Source organism: Bombina bombina, chromosome 7, assembly GCF_027579735.1.
Source record: "Bombina bombina isolate aBomBom1 chromosome 7, aBomBom1.pri, whole genome shotgun sequence".
Lineage (NCBI taxonomy): Eukaryota > Metazoa > Chordata > Amphibia > Anura > Bombinatoridae > Bombina > Bombina bombina.
Genome location: NC_069505.1, coordinates 580,038,561 through 580,060,497, shown reverse-complemented (window position 1 = coordinate 580,060,497; position 21,937 = coordinate 580,038,561). Strand labels below are relative to the sequence as shown.

The 21,937-nt window shown below is 43.4% G+C and overlaps 1 protein-coding gene across 2 annotated transcripts in view; it reads left to right on the top strand.

The window, feature by feature from the left end:
• MDC1 (mediator of DNA damage checkpoint 1) overlaps window positions 1-21,937 on the top strand; it is a 110,056-nt gene that overhangs the window by 62,671 nt on the left and 25,448 nt on the right. The window contains exons 5-7 of one of the 2 annotated variants that reach the window (XM_053722034.1): window positions 16,378-18,602; window positions 19,258-19,320; window positions 19,405-19,479. In XM_053722034.1, coding sequence (XP_053578009.1) covers window positions 16,378-18,602; window positions 19,258-19,320; window positions 19,405-19,479 — 2,363 coding nt within the window. Of the gene's footprint in view, window positions 1-16,377; window positions 18,603-19,257; window positions 19,321-19,401; window positions 19,480-21,937 lie in introns of both variants that reach the window. The other variant, XM_053722033.1, reaches the window with a different exon arrangement.

Genomic DNA, 21,937 nt, shown 5'->3' with positions numbered 1-21,937 from the left:
TACACTGTAAAAATTTCGTTAGTGTAACTGCATTTTCTTCTGTTATGTGCGATCAGTCCACGGGTCATCATTACTTCTGGGATATAACTCCTCCCCAACAGGAAATGCAAGAGGATTCACCCAGCAGAGCTGATATAGCTCCTCCCCTCTACGTCAGTCCCAGTCATTCTCTTGCACCCAACGACTAGATAGGATGTGTGAGAGGACTATGGTGATTATACTTAGTTTTTATGACTTCAATCAAAAGTTTGTTATTTTACAATAGCACCGGAGCGTGTTATTACTTCTCTGGCAGAGTTTGAAGAAGAATCTACCAGAGTTTTTTACTATGATTTTAACCGGAGTAGTTAAGATCATATTGCTGTTCTCGGCCATCTGAGGGAGGTAAAGGCTTCAGATCAGGGGACAGCGGGCAGATGAATCTGCATTGAGGTATGTAGCAGTTTTTATTTTCTGAATGGAATTGATGAAAAAATCCTGCTATACCGTTATAATGACATGTATGTATACACTTCAGTATTCTGGGAATGGTTTTTCACCGGAACTACTCTGTTAAAGGTCACTAATCCTTTTAATAAATATTGTCATGTTAAACGTTTTTGCTGGAATGTAGAATCGTTTACATTGCTGAGGTACTGAGTAAATAAATGTTTGGGCATTATTTTCCACTTGGCAGTTGTCTGCTTTAAATTGTGACAGTTTCGTTTCTCCTCACTGCTGTGTGTGAGGGGAGGGGCCGTTTTTGGCGCTCTTTTGCTACGCATCAAAAAATTCCAGTCAGCTACTATTATATTTCCTGCATGATCCGGTTCACTGACAGATCTCAGGGGTCTTCAAACTTCTTTGAAGGGAGGTACATTCTCTCAGCAGAGCTGTGAGAATTTTTATTGACTGTGAATAAAAACGTTACTCTATAATTTTTTATGTCAAATTTAGTTATTTACTAATGGGAACAAACCTTTGCTAAAAGTTGTGTTATTTTAAACTTGATGCTATAACTGTTTCAGTTCATTATCTCAACTGTCATTTAATCGTTTAAGTACCTCTTTGAGGCACAGTACGTTTTTGTTAAAAAAGATTATAACCAGGTTGCAAGTTATTGCTAGTGTGTTAAACATGTCTGACTCAGAGAATGATATCTGTGTCATTTGTTCCAATGCCAAGGTGGAGCCCAATAGAAATTTATGTACTAACTGTATTGATGCTACTTTAAATAAAAGTCAATCTGTACAATGTGAACAAATTTCACCAAACTGCGAGGGGAGAGTTATGCCGACTAACTCGCCTCACGCGGCAGTACCTGCATCTCCCGCCCGGGAGGTGCGTGATATTATGGCGCCTAATACATCTGGGCGGCCATTACAGATAACATTACATGATATGGCTACTGTTATGACTGAAGTTTTGTCTAAATTACCAGAACTAAGAGGCAAGCGTGATCACTCTGGGGTGAGAACAGAGTGCGCTGACAATACTAGGGCCATGTCTGATACTGCGTCACAGCTTGCAGAGCATGAGGACGGAGAGCTTCATTCTGTGGGTGACGGTTCTGATCCAAACAGATTGGATTCAGATATTTCAAATTTTAAATTTAAATTGGAGAACCTCCGTGCATTACTAGGGGAGGTCTTAGCAGCTCTCAATGATTGTAACACCATTGCAATACCAGAGAAAATGTGTAGGTTGGATAAATACTTTGCGGTACCGGCGAGTACTGACGTTTTTCCTATACCTAAGAGATTAACTGAAATTGTTACTAAGGAGTGGGATAGACCCGGTGTGCCGTTCTCACCCCCTCCAATATTTAGAAAGATGTTTCCAATAGACGCCACTACTCGGGACTTATGGCAAACGGTCCCTAAGGTGGAGGGAGCAGTTTCTACTTTAGCTAAGCGTACCACTATCCCGGTGGAGGATAGCTGTGCTTTTTCAGATCCAATGGATAAAAAATTAGAGGGTTACCTTAAGAAAATGTTTGTTCAACAAGGTTTTATATTGCAACCCCTTGCATGTATCGCGCCGATTACGGCTGCGGCAGCATTTTGGATTGAGTCTCTGGAAGAGAACCTTAGTTCATCTACGCTAGACGACATTATGGACAGGCTTAGAGTCCTTAAACTAGCCAATTCATTCATTTCGGAGGCCGTAGTACATTTAACCAAACTTACGGCTAAGAACTCTGGATTCGCCATACAGGCACGTAGAGCACTGTGGCTAAAATCCTGGTCAGCTGATGTTACTTCTAAGTCTAAATTACTTAATATACCTTTCAAGGGGCAGTCTTTATTTGGGCCCGGGTTGAAAGAAATTATCGCTGACATTACAGGAGGTAAGGGCCACGCCCTACCTCAAGACAAAGCCAAAACTAAGGCTAGACAGTCTAATTTTCGTCCCTTTCGGAATTTCAAACCTGGAGCAGCGTCAACCTCCACTGCACCAAAACAGGAAGGAGCTGTTGCTCGTTACAGGCAAGGCTGGAAACCTAACCAGTCCTGGAATAAGGGCAAACAGGCCAGGAAACCTGCTGCTGCCCCAAAGACAGCATGAACCGAGAGCCCCCGATCCGGGACCGGATCTAGTGGGGGGCAGACTTTCTCTCTTCGCTCAGGCCTGGGCAAGAGATGTTCAGGATCCCTGGGCGCTGGAGATCATATCTCAGGGATACCTTCTAGACTTCAAATTATCTCCCCCAAAAGGGAGATTTCATCTGTCAAGGTTGTCAACAAACCAGATAAAGAAAGAAGCGTTTCTACGCTGTGTACAAGATCTGTTATTAATGGGAGTGATCCATCCAGTTCCGCGGTCGGAACAAGGACAAGGGTTCTACTCAAACCTGTTTGTGGTTCCCAAAAAAGAGGGAACTTTCAGGCCAATCTTAGATTTAAAGATTCTAAACAAATTCCTAAGAGTTCCATCGTTCAAAATGGAAACTATTCGGACAATCTTACCTATGATCCAAAAGGGTCAGTACATGACCACAGTGGATTTAAAAGATGCTTACCTTCACATACCGATTCACAAAGATCATCAACGGTATCTACGGTTGGCCTTCCTAGACAGGCACTACCAGTTTGTAGCTCTTCCATTCGGATTGGCTACGGCCCCAAGAATCTTCACAAAGGTTCTGGGTGCCCTTCTGGCGGTACTAAGACCGCGAGGGATTTCGGTAGCTCCGTACCTAGACGACATTCTAATACAAGCTTCAAGCTTTCAAACTGCCAAGTCTCATACAGAGTTAGTTCTGGCATTTCTAAGGTCGCATGGATGGAAAGTGAACGAAAAGAAAAGTTCTCTTTTTCCTCTCACAAGAGTTCCATTCTTGGGGACTCTTATAGATTCTGTAGAAATGAAGATTTACCTGACAGAAGACAGGTTAACAAGGCTTCAGGATGCATGCCGTGTCCTTCATTCCATTCAACACCCGTCAGTAGCTCAATGCATGGAGGTGATCGGCTTAATGGTAGCGGCAATGGACATAGTACCTTTTGCACGCCTACACCTCAGACCGCTGCAATTGTGCATGCTAAGTCAGTGGAATGGGGATTACTCAGATTTGTCCCCTACCCTGAATCTGAATCAAGAGACCAGAAATTCTCTTCTATGGTGGCTTTATCGGCCACACCTGTCCAGGGGGATGCCATTCAGCAGGCCAGACTGGACAATCGTAACAACAGACGCCAGCCTGCTAGGTTGGGGCGCTGTCTGGAATTCTCTGAAGACTCAGGGATTATGGAATCAGGAGGAGAGTCTCCTTCCAATAAACATTCTGGAATTGAGGGCAGTTCTCAATGCCCTTCTAGCTTGGCCCCAATTAACAACTCAGGGGTTCATCAGGTTTCAGTCAGACAAGATCACGACTGTAGCTTACATCAACCATCAGGGAGGGACAAGAAGCTCCCTAGCAATGATGGAAGTATCAAAGATAATTCGCTGGGCAGAGTCTCACTCTTGCCACCTGTCAGCAATCCACATCCCGGGAGTGGAGAACTGGGAGGCGGATTTCTTGAGTCGCCAGACTTTTCATCCGGGAGAGTGGGAACTTCATCCGGAGATTTTTGCCCAAATACTTCGACGTTGGGGCAAACCAGAGATAGATCTCATGGCGTCTCGCCAGAACGCCAAACTTCCTCACTACGGGTCCAGATCCAGGGATCCGGGAGCGGTTCTGATAGATGCTTTGACAGCACCTTGGAACTTCGGGATGGCTTATGTGTTTCCACCCTTCCCGCTGCTTCCTCGATTGATTGCGAAAATCAAACAAGAGAGAGCATCTGTGATTCTAATAGCGCCTGCATGGCCACGCAGGACTTGGTATGCAGATCTAGTGGACGTGTCATCCTGTCCACCTTGGTCTCTACCTCTGAGACAGGACCTTCTGATACAGGGTCCATTCAAACATCAAAATCTAACTTCTCTGAAACTGACTGCTTGGAAATTGAACGCTTGATTTTATCAAAGCGTGGTTTTTCTGAGTCGGTTATTGATACCCTGATCCAGGCTAGGAAGCCTGTTACCAGAAAGATTTACCATAAAATATGGCGCAAATACCTATACTGGTGCGAATCCAAACGTTACTCCTGGAGTAAGGTTAGGATCCCTAGGATATTGTCTTTTCTACAAGAAGGTTTAGAAAAGGGTTTATCGGCTAGTTCATTAAAGGGACAGATTTCAGCTCTGTCCATCTTGTTACACAGGCGTCTGTCAGAAAATCCAGACGTCCAGGCCTTTTGTCAAGCTTTAGCTAGGATCAAGCCTGTGTTTAAAGCCGTTGCTCCGCCATGGAGTTTAAACTTAGTTCTTAACGTTTTACAAGGTGTTCCATTTGAACCCCTTCATTCCATTGATATAAAATTGTTATCTTGGAAAGTTCTGTTTTTAATGGCTATTTCCTCGGCTCGAAGAGTCTCTGAGTTATCAGCATTACATTGTGATTCTCCTTATCTGATTTTTCATTCAGATAAGGTAGTTCTGCGTACTAAACCTGGGTTCTTACCTAAGGTAGTTACTAACAGGAATATCAATCAAGAGATTGTTGTTCCATCCTTGTGTCCAAATCCTTCTTCAAAGAAGGAACGTCTTCTACACAATCTGGATGTAGTTCGTGCCCTCAAGTTCTACTTGCAGGCAACTAAAAATTTTCGCCAAACTTCTTCCCTGTTTGTCGTTTATTCTGGACAGAGGAGAGGTCAAAAAGCTTCTGCTACCTCTCTCTCTTTTTGGCTTCGTAGCATAATACGTTTAGCCTATGAGACTGCTGGACAGCAGCCTCCTGAAAGAATTACAGCTCACTCCACTAGAGCTGTGGCTTCCACTTGGGCCTTTAAGAATGAGGCCTCTGTTGAACAGATTTGCAAGGCTGCAACTTGGTCTTCGCTTCATACTTTTTCTAAATTTTACAAATTTGACACTTTTGCTTCTTCGGAGGCTATTTTTGGGAGAAAGGTTCTTCAGGCAGTGGTTCCTTCTGTATAATGAGCCTGCCTATCCCTCCCGTCATCCGTGTACTTTTGCTTTGGTATTGGTATCCCAGAAGTAATGATGACCCGTGGACTGATCGCACATAACAGAAGAAAACATAATTTATGCTTACCTGATAAATTCCTTTCTTCTGTTGTGCGATCAGTCCACGGCCCGCCCTGTTTTTTAAGGCAGGTAAATATCTTTTAAATTATACTCCAGTCACCACTTCACCCTTGGTTACTCCTTTCTCGTTGATTCTTGGTCGAATGACTGGGACTGACGTAGAGGGGAGGAGCTATATCAGCTCTGCTGGGTGAATCCTCTTGCATTTCCTGTTGGGGAGGAGTTATATCCCAGAAGTAATGATGACCCGTGGACTGATCGCACAACAGAAGAAAGGAATTTATCAGGTAAGCATAAATTATGTTTTTTCACTGTTATTTCAAAATTTGGGAAAATTTGTGTTTCTTAAAGGCGCAGTAACGTTTTTTATTTTGCTTGTAAACTTGTTTTAAAGTGTTTTCCAAGCTTGCTAGTCTCATTGCTAGTCTGTTTAAACATGTCTGACACAGAGGAACCTACTTGTTCATTATGTTTGAAAGCCATGGTGGAGCCCCATAGGAGAATGTGTACTAAATGTATTGATTTCACCTTAAACAGTAAAGATCAGTCTTTATCTATAAAAGAATTATCACCAGAGGGTTCTGTCGAGGGGGAAGTTATGCCGACTAACTCTCCCCACGTGTCAGACCCTTCGCCTCCCGCTCAGGGGACGCACGCTAATATGGCGCCAATTACATCAGGGACGCCCATAGCGATTACCTTGCAGGACATGGCTGCAATCATGAATAATACCCTGTCAGAGGTATTATCTAGATTGCCTGAATTAAGAGGCAAGCGCGATAGCTCTGGGGTTAGGAGAGATACAGAGCGCGCAAATGCTGTTAGAGCCATGTCTGATACTGCGTCACAGTATGCAGAACATGAGGACGGAGAGCTTCAGTCTGTGGGTGACATCTCTGACTCGGGGAAACCTGATTCAGAGATTTCTAATTTTAAATTTAAGCTTGAGAACCTCCGTGTATTGCTTGGGGAGGTATTAGCTGCTCTGAATGACTAACACAATTGCAATTCCAGAGAAATTGTGTAGGCTGGATAGATACTATTCGGTGCCGGTGTGTACTGACATTTTTCCTATACCTAAAAGGCTTACAGAAATTATTAGCAAGGAGTGGGATAGACCCGGTGTGCCCTTTTCCCCACCTCCTATATTTAGAAAAATGTTTCCAATAGACGCCACTACACGGGACTTATGGCAGACGGTCCCTAAGGTGGAGGGAGCAGTTTCTACTTTAGCAAAGCGTACCACTATCCCGGTTGAGGACAGTTGTGCTTTTTCAGATCCAATGGATAAAAAAATTGGAGGGTTACCTTAAGAAAATGTTTATTCAACAAGGTTTTATTTTACAGCCCCTTGCATGCATTGCGCCTGTCACTGCTGCGGCGGCATTCTGGTTTGAGGCCCTGGAAGAGGCCATCCAGACAGCTCCACTAGAACAAGGGCAAGCAGGCCAGAAAGCCTGCTGCTGCCCCCAAGACAGCATGAAGGAACGGCCCCCTATCCGGAAACGGATCTAGTGGGGGGCAGACTTTCTCTCTTTTCGGCCAGGCGTGGGCAAGAGATGTTCAGGATCCCTGGGCGTTGGAGATCATATCTCAGGGATATCTTCTGGACTTCAAAGCTTCTCCTCCACAAGGGAGATTTAATCTTTCAAGGTTATCAGCAAACCAGATAAAGAAAGAGGCATTCCTAAGCTGTGTGCAAGACCTCCTAGTAATGGGAGTGATCCATCCAGTTCCGCGGACGGAACAAGGACCGGGATTTTATTCAAATCTGTTTGTGGTTCCCAAGAAAGAGGGAACCTTCAGACCAATCTTGGATCTAAAGATCTTAAACAAATTCCTCAGAGTTCCATCATTCAAAATGGAAACTATTCGGACCATCCTACCCATGATCCAAGAGGGTCAGTACATGACCACCGTGGACTTAAAGGATGCCTACCTTCACATACCGATTCACAAAGATCATCATCGGTTCCTAAGGTTTGCCTTTCTAGACAGGCATTACCAATTTGTAGCTCTTCCCTTCGGGTTGGCCACTGCCCCGATAATTTTTACAAAGGTTCTGGGCTCACTTCTGGCGGTTCTAAGACCGCGAGGCATAGCGGTGGCTCTGTATCTAGACGACATCCTGATACAGGCGTCAAGCTTTCAAATTGCCAAGTCTCATACAGAGATAGTTCTGGCATTTCTGAGGTCGCATGGGTGGAAAGTGAACGTGGAAAAGAGTTCTCTATCACCACTCACAAGAGTCTCCTTCCTAGGGACTCTTATAGATTCTGTAGAGATGAAAATTTACCTGACGGAGTCCAGGTTATCAAAACTTCTAAATGCTTGCCGTGTCCTTCATTCCATTCCACGCCCGTCAGTGGCTTAGTGCATGGAAGTAATCGGCTTAATGGTAGCGGCAATGGACATAGTGCCATTTGCGCACCTGCATCTCAGACCGCTGCAATTATGCATGCTAAGTCAGTGGAATGGGGATTACTCAGATTTGTCGCCTCTACTAAATCTGGATCAAGAGACCAGAGATTCTCTTCTCTGGTGGCTTTCTCGGGTCCATCTGTCCAAGGGTATGACCTTTCGCAGGCCAGATTCGACGATTGTAACAACAGATGCCAGCCTTCTAGGTTGGGGCGCAGTCTGGAACTCCCTGAAGGCTCAGGGATCGTGGACTCAGGAGGAGAAACTCCTCCCAATAAATATTCTGGAGTTAAGAGCAATATTCAATGCTCTTCTAGCTTGGCCTCAGTTAGCAACACTGAGGTTCATCAGATTTCAGTCGGACAACATCACGACTGTGGCTTACATCAACCATCAAGGGGGAACCAGGAGTTCCCTAGCGATGTTAGAAGTCTCAAAGATAATTCGCTGGGCAGAGTCTCACTCTTGCCACCTGTCAGCGATCCACATCCCAGGCGTAGAGAACTGGGAGGCGGATTTTCTAAGTCGTCAGACTTTTCATCCGGGGGAGTGGGAACTCCATCCGGAGGTGTTTGCTCAACTGGTCCATCGTTGGGGCAAACCAGAACTGGATCTCATGGCGTCTCGCCAGAACGCCAAGCTTCCTTGTTACGGACCAAGGTCCAGGGACCCGGGAGCAACGCTGATAGATGCTCTAGCAGCTCCTTGGTTCTTCAACCTGGCCTATGTGTTTTCACCGTTTCCTCTGCTCCCTCGACTGATTGCCAAAATCAAACAGGAGAGAGCATCGGTGATTCTGATAGCGCCTGCGTGGCCACGCAGGACCTGGTATGCAGACTTAGTGGACATGTCATCTCTTCCACCATGGACTCTGCCTCTGAGGCAGGACCTGCTAATACAAGGTCCTTTTAATCATCCAAATCTAAGAGACTGACTGCATGGAGATTGAACGCTTGATTCTATCAAGGCGTGGCTTCTCCGAGTCAGTCATTGATACCTTAATACAGGCTCGGAAGCCTGTCACCAGGAAAATCTACCATAAGATATGGCGTAAATATCTTTATTGGTGTAAATCCAAGAGTTACTCATGGAGTAAGGTTAGGATTCCTAGGATATTGTCCTTTCTCCAAGAGGGTTTGGACAAAGGCTTATCAGCTAGTTCTTTAAAAGGACAGATCTCTGCTCTGTCTATTCTTTTGCACAAGCGTGTGGCAGAAGTTCCAGACGTCCAGGCATTTTGTCAGGCTTTGGTTAGGATTAAGCCTGTGTTTAAAACTGTTGCTCCCCCGTGGAGCTTAAACTTGGTTCTTAAAGTTCTTCAGGGAGTTCCGTTTGAACCCCTTCATTCCATTGATATTAAACTTTTATCTTGGAAAGTTCTGTTTTTGATGGCTATTTCCTCGGCTCGAAGAGTCTGAGTTATCTGCCTTACATTGTGATTCTCCTTATCTGATTTTTCATTCAGACAAGGTAGTTCTGCGTACCAAACCTGGGTTTTTGCCTAAGGTGGTTTCTAACAGGAATATCAATCAAGAGATTGTTGTTCCATCATTGTGTCCTAATCCTTCCTCAAAGAAGTAACGTCTTTTGCATAATCTGGACGTAGTCCGTGCCTTGAAGTTTTACTTACAGGCTACTAAAGATTTTCGTCAAACATCTGCCTTGTTTGTCGTTTACTCTGGACAGAGGAGAGGTCAAAAAGCTTCGGCAACCTCTCTCCTTTTGGCTTCGGAGCATAATACGCTTAGCCTATGAGACTGCTGGACAGCAGCCCCCTGAAAGGATTACAGCTCATTCTACTAGAGCTGTGGCTTCTACCTGGGCCTTTAAAAATTAGGCCTCTGTTGAACAGATTTGCAAGGCTGCGACTTGGTCTTCGCTTCACACCTTTTCAAAATTTTACAAATTTGACACTTTTGCTTCTTTGGAGGCTGTTTTTGGGAGAAAGGTTCTACAGGCAGTGGTTCCTGCCTTGTCCCTCCCATCATCCGTGTACTTTAGCTTTGGTATTGGTATCCCACAAGTAATGGATGATCCGTGGACTGGATACACTTAACAAGAGAAAACATTATTTATGCTTACCTGATAAATTTATTTCTCCAACATTGGTGTGTCCGGTCCACGGCGTCATCCTTACTTGTGGGAATATCTCTTCCCCAACAGGAAATGGCAAAGAGTCCCAGCAAAGCTGGCCATATAGTCCCTCCTAGGCTCCGCCCACCCCAGTCATTCTCTTTGCCGTTGCACAGGCAACATCTCCACGGAGATGGTTAAGAGTATGTGGTGTTTAGTTGTAGTTTTTTATTCTACTATCAAGAGTTTGTTATTTTAAAATAGTGCTGGTATGTACTATTTACTCTGAAACAGAAAAGGATGAAGATTTCTGTTTGTGAGAGGAAGATGATTTTAGCAGACAGTAACTAAAATCGATTGCTGTTTCCACATAGGACTGTTGAGATGAAGTAACTTCAGTTGGGGGAAACAGTTAGCAGACGTTTCTGCTTAAGGTATGACTAGCCATATTTCTAATAAGACTGTGTAATGCTGGAAGGCTGTCATTTCCCCTCATGGGGACCGGTAAGCCATTTTCTTAGTTTCAAACAGAATAACAGGCTTAATATGGGCTATAAAACTGGTAGACACTTTTATGGGCTAAATCGATTGCTTTATTTGGACATTTTATTCATGTTTATGCTGATAATTCACACTTATAAACTTGGGGAACGTTTTTTAACGGCAGGCACTGTGTTAGACTCCTTTTCCAGTCAGGGAGGGCCTTCCCAGTTGTAGGCTGAGCCTCATTTTCGCGCCATTACTGCGCAGTTGTTTTTGAGAGCAAGACATGCAGATGCATGTGTGAGGACCAGAAAGTTGTTGGAAAAGTTTCTAGAAGGCGTCATTTGGTATCGTATTCCCCTCTGGGCTTGGTAAAGTCACAGCAAAGGCTGTAGCTGGGACTGTATAGGGGTTAAATTTGTAAACGGCTCCGGTTCCGTTATTTTAAGGGTTAAAGCTCTGAAAATTGGTACGCAATACTCTTAAGGCTTTAAGACACTGTGGTGAAATTTTGGTAAATTTTGAACAATTCCTTCATACTTTTTCACATATTCAGTAATAAAGTGTGCTCTGTTTAAACCCCGACGCTTTTCCTATACCCAAGCGGGTGGCGGACATAGTGAATAAGGAGTGGGAGAAGCCCGGCATACCTTTTGTTCCCCCACCTATATTTAAGAAATTATTTCCTATGGTCGACCCCAGAAAGGACTTATGGCAGACAGTCCCTAAGGTCGAGGGGGCAGTTTCTACTCTAAACAAGCGCACTACTATCCCTATCGAGGATAGTTGTGCTTTCAAAGATCCTATGGATAAAAAATTGGAAGGTTTGCTTAAAAGGATTTTTGTACAGCAGGGTTACCTTCTACAACCCATTTTGTGCATTGTTCCTGTCACTACAGCAGCGTGGTTCTGGTTCGAGGAACTAGAAAAGTCGCTCAGTAGAGAGACTCCGTATGAGGAGGTTATGGACAGAGTTCACGCACTTAAGTTGGCTAACTCTTTTATTTTAGATGCCGCTTTGCAATTAGCTAGATTAGCGGCGAAAAATTCAGGGTTTGCAATTGTGGCGCGCAGAGCGCTTTGGCTAAAGTCTTGGTCAGCGGATGTATCATCCAAGACAAAATTGCTTAACATCCCTTTCAAAGGTAAAACTCTCTTTGGGCCAGAATTGAAAGAGATTATCTCAGACATTACTGGGGGAAAGGGCCACGCCCTTCCACAAGATAGGCCTTTCAAGGCCAAGAATAAGTCTAATTTTCGTTCCTTTCGCAATTTCAGGAACGGACCGGCCTCTAATTCTGCATCCTCTAAGCAAGAGGGTAATGCCTCACAGCCCAAACCAGCCTGGAAACCTATGCAAGGCTGGAACAAGGGTAAGCAGGTCAAGAAGCCTGCTGCTGCTAACAAAACAGCATGAAGGAGTAGCCCCCGATCCGGGTCCGGATCTAGTAGGGGGCAGACTCTCTCTCTTTGCTCAGGCTTGGGCAAGAGATGTTCAGGATCCCTGGGCACTAGAAATAGTTTCTCAGGGCTATCTTCTGGAATTCAAGGAACTACCCCCAAGGGGAAGGTTCCACATGTCTCACTTATCCTTAAACCAAATAAAGAGACAGGCGTTCTTACATTGTGTAGAAGACCTGTTAAAGATGGGAGTGATACACCCTGTTCCAATGACGGAACAAGGAATGGGATTTTACTCAAATCTGTTCGTAGTTCCCAAAAAAGAGGGAACCTTCAGACCAATTCTGGATTTAAAGATCCTAAACAAATTTCTCAGGGTACCATTGTTCAAAATGGAAACCATTCGAACGATTCTACCCACTATCCAGGAAGGTCAATTTATGACTACCGTGGATCTAAAGGATGCGTACCTACATATTCCTATCCACAAAGAACATCATCAGTTCCTAAGGTTTGCCTTTCTGGACAAACATTACCAGTTTGTGGCCCTCCCATTCGGGTTAGCCACTGCTCCAAGGATTTTCACAAAGGTACTCGGGTCCCTTCTAGCGGTTCTAAGACCAAGGGGCATTGCAGTAGTACTGTACTTGGACGACATTCTAATACAAGCGTCGTCCCTTTCAAAAGCAAAGGCTCATACAGACATCGTTCTGGCCTTTCTCAGATCTCACGGATGGAAGGTGAACATAGAAAAGAGTTCTCTGTCTCCGTCAACAAGAGTTCCCTTCTTGGGAACAATAATAGATTCCTTAGAAATGAGGATTTTTCTGACAGATGTAAGAAAGTCAAAACTTCTAAGCGCTTGTCAAGTTCTTCACTCTGTTCCACGTCCTTCCATAGCTCAGTGCATGGAAGTGGTAGGGTTGATGGTTGCAGCAATGGACATAGTTCCTTTTGCACAAATTCATCGAAGACCATTACAACTGTGCATGCTCAAACAGTGGAATGGGGACTATACAGACTTGTCTCCAGTGATTCAAGTAGATCAGAAGACCAGAGAGTCACTCCGTTGGTGGCTGACCCTGGACCATTTATCCCAGGGAATGAGCTTCCGCAGACCAGAGTGGGTCATTGTCACGACCGACGCCAGTCTAGTGGGCTGGGGCGCGGTCTGGGAATCCCTGAAAGCTCAGGGACTATGGTCTCGGGAAGTGTCTCTTCTCCCGATAAACATTCTGGAACTAAGAGCGATATTCAATGCTCTCAGGGCTTGGCCTCAGCTTGCAAAGGCCAGATTCATAAGATTCCAATCAGACAACATGACGACTGTTGCGTATATCAATCATCAGGGGGGAACAAGGAGTTCCCTAGCGATGAAAGAAGTGACCAAAATAATACAATGGGCGGAGGATCACTCCTGCCATCTATCTGCGATCCACATCCCAGGTGTGGAAAACTGGGAAGCGGATTATCAGAGTCGTCAGACTTTCCATCCGGGGGAGTGGGAACTCCACCCGGAGATCTTTGCCCAGTTGACTCAATTATGGGGCATTCCAGACATGGATCTGATGGCGTCTCGTCAGAACTTCAAGGTTCCTTTTTACGGGTCCAGATCCAGGGATCCCAAGGCGACTCTAGTGGATGCACTAGTAGCACCTTGGACTTTCAACCTAGCTTATGTGTTCCCACCGTTTCCTCTCATTCCCAGGCTGGTAGCCAGGATCAAACAGGAGAGGGCCTCGGTGATCTTGATAGCTCCTGCTTGGCCACGCAGGACTTGGTATGCAGACCTAGTGAATATGTCATCGGTTCCACCATGGAAGCTACCTTTGAGACAGGACCTTCTTGTTCAGGGTCAATTCGAACATCCAAATCTGGTCTCCCTCCAGCTGACGGCTTGGAGATTGAACGCTTGATTCTATCAAAGCGTGGGTTTTCAGATTCTGTAATAGATACTCTGGTTCAGGCCAGAAAACCGGTAACTAGAAAGATTTACCATAAAATATGGAAAAGATATATCTGTTGGTGTGAATCCAAGGGATTCCCATGGAATAAGATAAAAATTCCTAAGATTCTTTCCTTTCTGCAGGAAGGTTTGGATAAAGGATTATCTGCGAGTTCTCTAAAGGGACAGATTTCTGCTTTATCTGTCTTACTACACAAACGACTGGCAGCTGTGCCAGATGTTCAAGCATTTGTTCAGGCTCTGGTCAGGATCAAGCCTGTTTACAGACCTTTGACTCCTCCCTGGAGTCTAAATCTAGTTCTTTCAGTTCTTCAAGGGGTTCCGTTTGAACCTCTATATTCCATAGATATTAAGTTATTATCTTGGAAAGTTTTGTTTTTTATTGCTATTTCTTCTGCTAGAAGAGTTTCAGAGTTATCTGCTCTGCAGTGTACTCCGCCCTATCTGGTGTTCCATTCAGATAAGGTTGTTTTGCGTACTAAGCCTGGTTTTCTTCCAAAGGCTGTTTCCAACAAGAATATTAACCAGGAGATAGTTGTACCTTCTTTGTGTCCGAAACCAGTTTCAAAGAAGGAACGTTTGCTACACAACTTAGATGTAGTCCGTGCTCTAAAGTTCTACTTAGAAGCTACAAAAGATTTCAGACAAACATCTTCTCTGTTTGTTGTTTATTCTGGTAAAAGGAGAGGTCAAAAAGCGACTTCTACCTCTCTTTCCTTTTGGCTTAAAAGCATCATCCGATTGGCTTACGAGACTGCCGGACGGCAGCCTCCTGAAAGAATCACAGCTCACTCCACTAGGGCTGTGGCTTCCACATGGGCCTTCAAGAACGAGGCTTCTGTTGATCAGATATGTAAGGCAGCGACTTGGTCTTCACTGCACACCTTTGCCAAATTTTACAAATTTGATACTTTTGCTTCTTCGGAGGCTATTTTTGGGAGAAAGGTTTTGCAAGCCGTGGTGCCTTCCGTTTAGGTAACCTGATTTGCTCCCTCCCTTCATCCGTGTCCTAAAGCTTTGGTATTGGTTCCCACAAGTAAGGATGACGCCGTGGACCGGACACACCAATGTTGGAGAAAACTGAATTTATGCTTACCTGATAAATTACTTTCTCCAACGGTGTGTCCGGTCCACGGCCCGCCCTGGTTTTTTAATCAGGTCTGATGAATTATTTTCTCTAACTACAGTCACCACGGTACCATATGGTTTCTCCTATATTTTTCCTCCTGTCCGTTGGTCGAATGACTGGGGTGGGCGGAGCCTAGGAGGGACTATATGGCCAGCTTTGCTGGGACTCTTTGCCATTTCCTGTTGGGGAAGAGATATTCCCACAAGTAAGGATGACGCCGTGGACCGGACACACCGTTGGAGAAAGTAATTTATCAGGTAAGCATAAATTCTGTTTTCTCTTGTAGTGTATCCAGTCCACGGCCCGCCCTGTCCTTTTAAGGCAGGTCTAAATTTTAATTAAACTACAGTCACCACTGCACCCTATGATTTCTCCTTTCTCGTCTTGTTTCGGTCGAATGACTGGATATGGCAGTGAGGGGAGGAGCTATATAGCAGCTCTGCTGTGGGTGATCCTCTTGCAACTTCCTGTTGGGAAGGAGAATATCCCACAAGTAATGGATGATCCGTGGACTGGATACACTACAAGAGAAATAAATTTATCAGGTAAGCATAAATTATGTTTTTTCAATACCAGTCCTCGGAGCATACTAACAGGCCAGATTTTTTGGATCAACTTGTGTGAGGGAAGGTTAATAACCAAAGTTAGTGTTCTACTGAATATTTCATCTGTGCTCTTGTTCTGATATCCTGAATATCTGTCTGTTAGTGTGTCTAAAGAACTGGAAATGAGAAACACTGATATAGACTGTTGAGAACTATTAGTCTACTATAGAGTGCGAAACATCAGTCCTTTAGGACAACAGTTTTGCCTAGGTTGAAGCATCTGCCTGCCTGAGCAAAGACGCTTGTCAATTAGTTTGATTTATTAACTGCAATGTTCAAAATGGAGGAGCCGGTGTCACCTTTTTACAGAGCCACACAAGGCTGTTTATAAGTAGATACATGTAGAGTAATTAGAAACTAATTTTTATTTCTGACTTCTTCAATATGATTTTATAGTGAGAGAGATTTACATTTATGAATCCTTTCTTTCCCAGTGTAGTTAAGAAAACACACAGGAGTGAACAATGTGTCTGTTCCTTTCCCTGCAGGGTGACATAACAAAAGACAACTATGAGTCTGTTTTACAGGGTGACAGACAGAATAATTACACAGACACAAGGGACCTATGAGTGTGCCCCTACCCCTGTATGGTGGGATAAATAGTTGTTAATTATGAGAATGTCCCTTCGCCATTGATAGCCAAAAATGGAACTATGAGTCAGTCCCTGTCTCTCGTTAAATAAATTAACATAGTTCTTAACGATCTTCTTTTCCAGTGATGAGGAAAATGACACCTTGACCTATGAACATCAATTTCCATCAATTAACCTACGTTGTGACAGTGACACAGATACCCACGAGACGCCCACAAGACTTGGCTCTGATCTAGTTCCTTCACAGGACTATGTCACTTCTCCAACCTTCATAAGCAAGAAGACACAGTTGACAAGAGATACATCTGTATCATGTGAAGCAGGAAGCAAGAAGTCCGAATCCACAGATATTAAGGAGAAAATTATATGTGAGCGGACTGATGTTGAAAACATGCAGGAGGATAAGCCTAGCAAGAAAAATATAGACTCAACTTCCCTTAATAGCAGTACAATAGTTGGTAATCAGGCAAAAGATGCTGAAAAAAAGCAAGAAAAGGGGGAAATAGATTTGGACAGTGACAACGATATGGATAGTGATACAGAAACTGTACAGTCAGACGTGACTAAGAAAAAAACAGATGTAGTTACGGATAGGGACACTGATGTGAAGAAAGATATCGCCACAAGTGTACAAAAAGATGTGGAAATTGCTTCTGTTGATCATGACAGTAATAGAGATGTGGAGGAAGCCGAAGCCTCAAAAATGAATAGGAAGAAACCACATTTGGATGCTTTTAACTTGGATAGTGACACCGATATTGAAGATGAGGAAGCCCCTTTAAATTTTGATGTGGAGAAAAGAGAGCTGAAAATGTCATTGGACAACAATACAAATAAGGAAGACCTTACCAGGTTCCTAACAGCTGTAAAAACAAAGGAAACATCTTTAGTTTTTACTGACAGTAATAAAGCTTTGGATCAGGCAGATGGCAACAACTCAAAGGCAAATATGGAAAAGATCCTTTCAGTTGGCCTAGAAAGTGGTACAGATGTTTTGCAGTCCAATATGAAGAAAAGGCAAACCGATAAAGTCATACTTGACAGTGATACAGATGGGCAAGAGGACATTGCTAAGAACGTGGAGATTGGTCTGGATAGTGATGTGGAGGATCAGGCTAAGGTATCAGAAACAGATGAGAATAAGGATATTCCTGACATACAGCTGGACAGTGATACAGATGTCCAGTCTGATATAAAGAAAAGACAAATGGATAAAATCATGCTTGACAGTGATACAGATGGGCAAGAGGACATTGCTAAGAACGTGGAGATTGGTCTGGATAGTGATGTGGAGGATCAGGCTAAGGTATCAGAAACGGATGAGAATAAGGATATTCCTGACATACAGCTGGACAGTGATACAGATGTGGAGGACGACAACACTAAGAGCTCGATGAGCAAAAAAACGGAGATCCCCCTGGATAGTGATACAGATGCTGAGGATGATGTAGAAGTATCTGAAACGGGCGAGAAGAATGTTCCTGGGATAGAGCTTGACAGTGATACAGATGTGGAGGAAGACAACACTAAGAGCTTGATGAGCAATAAAACGGAGACCGTCGTGGATAGTGATACAGATGCTGAGAATGATGCTGAAGTATCTGAAACAGGCGAGAAGAAGAATGTTCCTGGGATAGAACTTGACAGTGATACAGATTTGGAGGAGAGCATTATGAGGACTCCGGTAAAGACCACAGACAATAAAGAGGCATCAGGGATTAATCTTGACAGTGATACAGATGTGGAAGAAGAAACAAAAGCTTCTGCGATTAACATAGACCCCAATACAGAGGTGGAGGAAGGTGCTGATAACAATTTGAAGACGGAACCAACTGTATATCACCTGGACAGCGAAACTGATGTTGAAGATGACCCTGAGGTCTTAAATACAGATTTACAGAAAGGGAGGCATGCAGACAGTGGTAACATTTTACAAGGAGATGATAAAGCCACAACAGCAGATATGGAGGAAAATGGAACTACCACAGTCCATGTGGACAGTGATAAAGACGTAGAGGAAGACAGCATTCAAAAACCGGCAACATCAAAGTTGGATGAGGAAAAGATGGAGTCAACTGAAATTCTTTTGAGCAAAGAGAACATAAGAAGAACTTCAAAGGTGGCCGAAAACATTGATGTTGCTATTGATAGCGATACAGACGTTGAAGAGGATACTTTAGCCATAGAAACAAATGTGATGAAGAAAGGTGTCTCTACAAATGCCCCAGGAACCGAGGAAGCAGATTCATCTTGCAAGGACAGTATCAGTGATCATGAAACTCCAAAACAGGAAGCAACCGAGATTTTTGCAGGAGAAGTAGAGGAGACACAAATAACTGACTCTGAAGGTAATTTGTTGTATTCGTTATAGGAAAAGCAAATTATGTCATAATGGTTGCTCATACCGTATTGATTTGCAGATCTTTAGTCTTTTCTTGTGGTGCTTCTGATTTAAAGGAACATGAAACCCAAACTTTTTTTTTCACAATTCAGATACAGCATGTGATTTTAAACCTCTACAATTTACTTCTATTTTCTAATTTGTTTTGTTCTCTTGATATCGTTAGTTAAAAGCATACCTAGGTAGGCTCCAGTATAGTGTTTACTAAAATAAGCATTTAGAATAATGTATTGCAAAAAAAAATTGTTTAACATATTCGGTAAGAAGTATTATTTGATGTGAAATCAAAATCAAATTTAATGCACAGTATAATTTCAAAATTCATAGTTAAAACTGTAACAAAATGTACAAAACATAAAGGGACAGTGTACTAAAAAAAATTTTATTGTTTAAAAAGATAAATAATCCCTTTTTTTTTTTTTAACCAATCAGGGAAATGGTGCTGTCCATTAATTTATAGAAACTCAGTGGAATTTAGAAAACCAACAAGTTAAATTGCAGGAAAATGTGACAAAATAAATAATGAAAGTATATTGCAAACTAAACATTTTATATTACAATCTCATTCGGTTTATTATCCCTTTTTAATATGTATTTTGCAGAACTTGATATGGTGGCAACTCAGTGTTACCTGGATCCACAGGAGAAAGAGACTGAAACTCCAGGTATATATAATTATAAGGGGCTAGATTATGAGTGAGGCGCTAGTGATAAGGGGCTCTGTCATGCTCTTTCTGCTTTTTTAGAAGACGATAACTGTGCAGAAGATGCCACGCAAGCCTATATTTTCAGTTCTACATGGAATGACCCAGATCCGTTTAAGCGTAAGCTTGCTTTATTGTTCCCATACATGTAACACTGCCACTTCACCTCTATATGTGTCTCCCTGCTATTTCTGCATCGCCTCTATTCACACATCTCTTATACAGTCGCACAGATCATTCTCTACACTGAATACGTACTCATTTCTCCTTCCCTGAAATGCCTTCACTCTTACAGTGCTTTCTTTTTAATGACACAATGAGTCCACGGATCATCTAATTACTATTGGGATATTCACCTCCTGGCCAGCAGGAGGCGGCAAATAGCACCACAGCAAAGCTGTTAAATATCACCTCCCTTCTATCACACCCCAGTCATTCTCTTTGCATACATTAGTGTAAGGAAGTGGTAAAGTTGGTGTCTGAAAAGATTCTTCAATCAAGAGTTTATTATTTTATTTGCAGTACTAGTATGTGCTGTTTTTACTCCAGGGTGTAGCTGTAGTCCATTTCAGTCTCTTTAGTAGAGCATTGGTGGCTTATAAGCAAAGGGAACTTGTGGGACATAATTCTCACTGCGCCTCCCTCATATTTACATAAAAGTTGCTGCCCTTATTATTATTTTCCACAGGTCAATGTGAGGGAAAGGACCTCTCCAAACCTAGTGAGCTGCCTTGCTGCCAGGCAGATTATTGAGGTAAGTGCTAATTTATTTTAATAAGCAGCTTTAAGGAAAAGACATGGCACTTTACTATTTCCCTAACAGGGATTTTTAATACATTACTCCTAGTTTTGTAAGGTGATTATGTATGGCAGTATTGCAGGCACTGGGGCTTGAAATCTTGGTCTGCAGATGTGTCGTCTAAGTCTAAGCTTTTGTCTATTCCTTACAAGGGTAAAACCTTGTTTGGCCCAGCTTTGGCTGAGATTATTTATGACATTACAGGAGGAAAGGGTAATTTCCTTCCTCAGGATAAGAAATCTAAGCAGAAGGGATGTCAGAGTAATTTTCGTTACTTTCGAAACTTCAAGGGTAAACCTTCCTCTCCCTCTACAAAACAGGATCAGTCCAAACCTTCCTGGAGACCCAACCAATCTTGGAATAAGGGAAAACAATCCAAGAAGCCTGCTAATGATTCAAAGTCAGCATGAAGGGTCTGCCCCCAATCTGGGAACGGATATTGTGGGGGACAGACTTTCCTTTTTCGCTCAGGCTTTGGTTCAGGATGTTCAGTATCCTTGGGCGATAGACATCGTGTCCCAGGGATACAAACTAGAATTCAAGACCTTTCCCCCCAGGGGCAGATTTCTTCTCTCAAGATTATCTGTAGACCAGATAAAGAGAGGCGTTCTTACGTTGTGTTCGAGATCTATCCGAAATGGGAGTGATAGTTCCTGTTCCAGTACAGGAGCAGGGTCTGGGATTTTACTCAAATCTGTTTGTGGTTCCCAAAAAAGAGGGAACCTTCAGACCAATCTTGGATCTCAAGAGTCTAAACAAATTCCTCAGAGTACCGTCCTTCAAAATGGAAAGTATTTGTTTCATTCTTCCCTTAGTTCAAGAGGGTCAATTTATGACAACAGTAGATTTAAAGGATGCATACCTTCATGTTCCCATCCACAGAGATCATCACAAGTTTCTGAGATTTGCTTTTCTCCACAAACACTTCCAGTTTGTGGCTCTTCCTTTCGGAAGCTATAGCTCCCAGAATTTTTTCTAAGGTTCTGGGATCTCTGTTGGCAGTGCTCTGGTTACAGGGTATTGCAGTGGTGCCTTATCTGGACGACATTCTGGTTCAGGCCCAGTCTTTTCATCTAGCAAGCTCCCACACGGAGATGCTTGTATCCTTCCTGCACTCTCATGGTTGGAAAATGAATCTGGAAAATAATTCCTTAATTCCATCTACAAGGGTAGTCTTTTTGGGAACCATAATAGATTCCGTTTTGATGAAAATATTTCTGACGGAGGTCAGAAAATCCAAGATTTTCGAATCTTGTCTGTCTCTTCAGTCCTCTCCTCAGCCATCAGTGGCTCAATGTATGGAGGTAATCGGTCTCATGGTAGCCGCCATGGATGTTATTCCTTTTGCTTGTTTCCATCTCAGACCTCTGCAGTTATGCATGCTCAGACAGTGGAACAGGGATTACGCGGATCTGTCTCCACTAATTCATTTGCATCAGATGACAAGAGATTCTCTTCTTTGGCGGTTGTCTCAGGATCATCTCTCCCAGGGAACCAGTTTTAGCAGACCTATCTGGGTGATAGTGACTACAGACGCCAGCCTGACAGGTTGGGGAGCAGTCTGGGGCCTTCTAAGGGCTCAGGGGACATGGACTCTGGAAGAATCTGTTCTCCCCATAAAAACATTCTAGAGCTAAGAGCAATCTTCAATGCTCTTCTGGCCTGGCCTCAGTTAGCTTCTGTCCGGTTTATCAGATTTCAGTCGGACAACATAGCCTCAGTGGCTTACATCAACCATCAGGGTGGAACTCAGAGTTCTTTGGCCATGAAAGAGGTGTC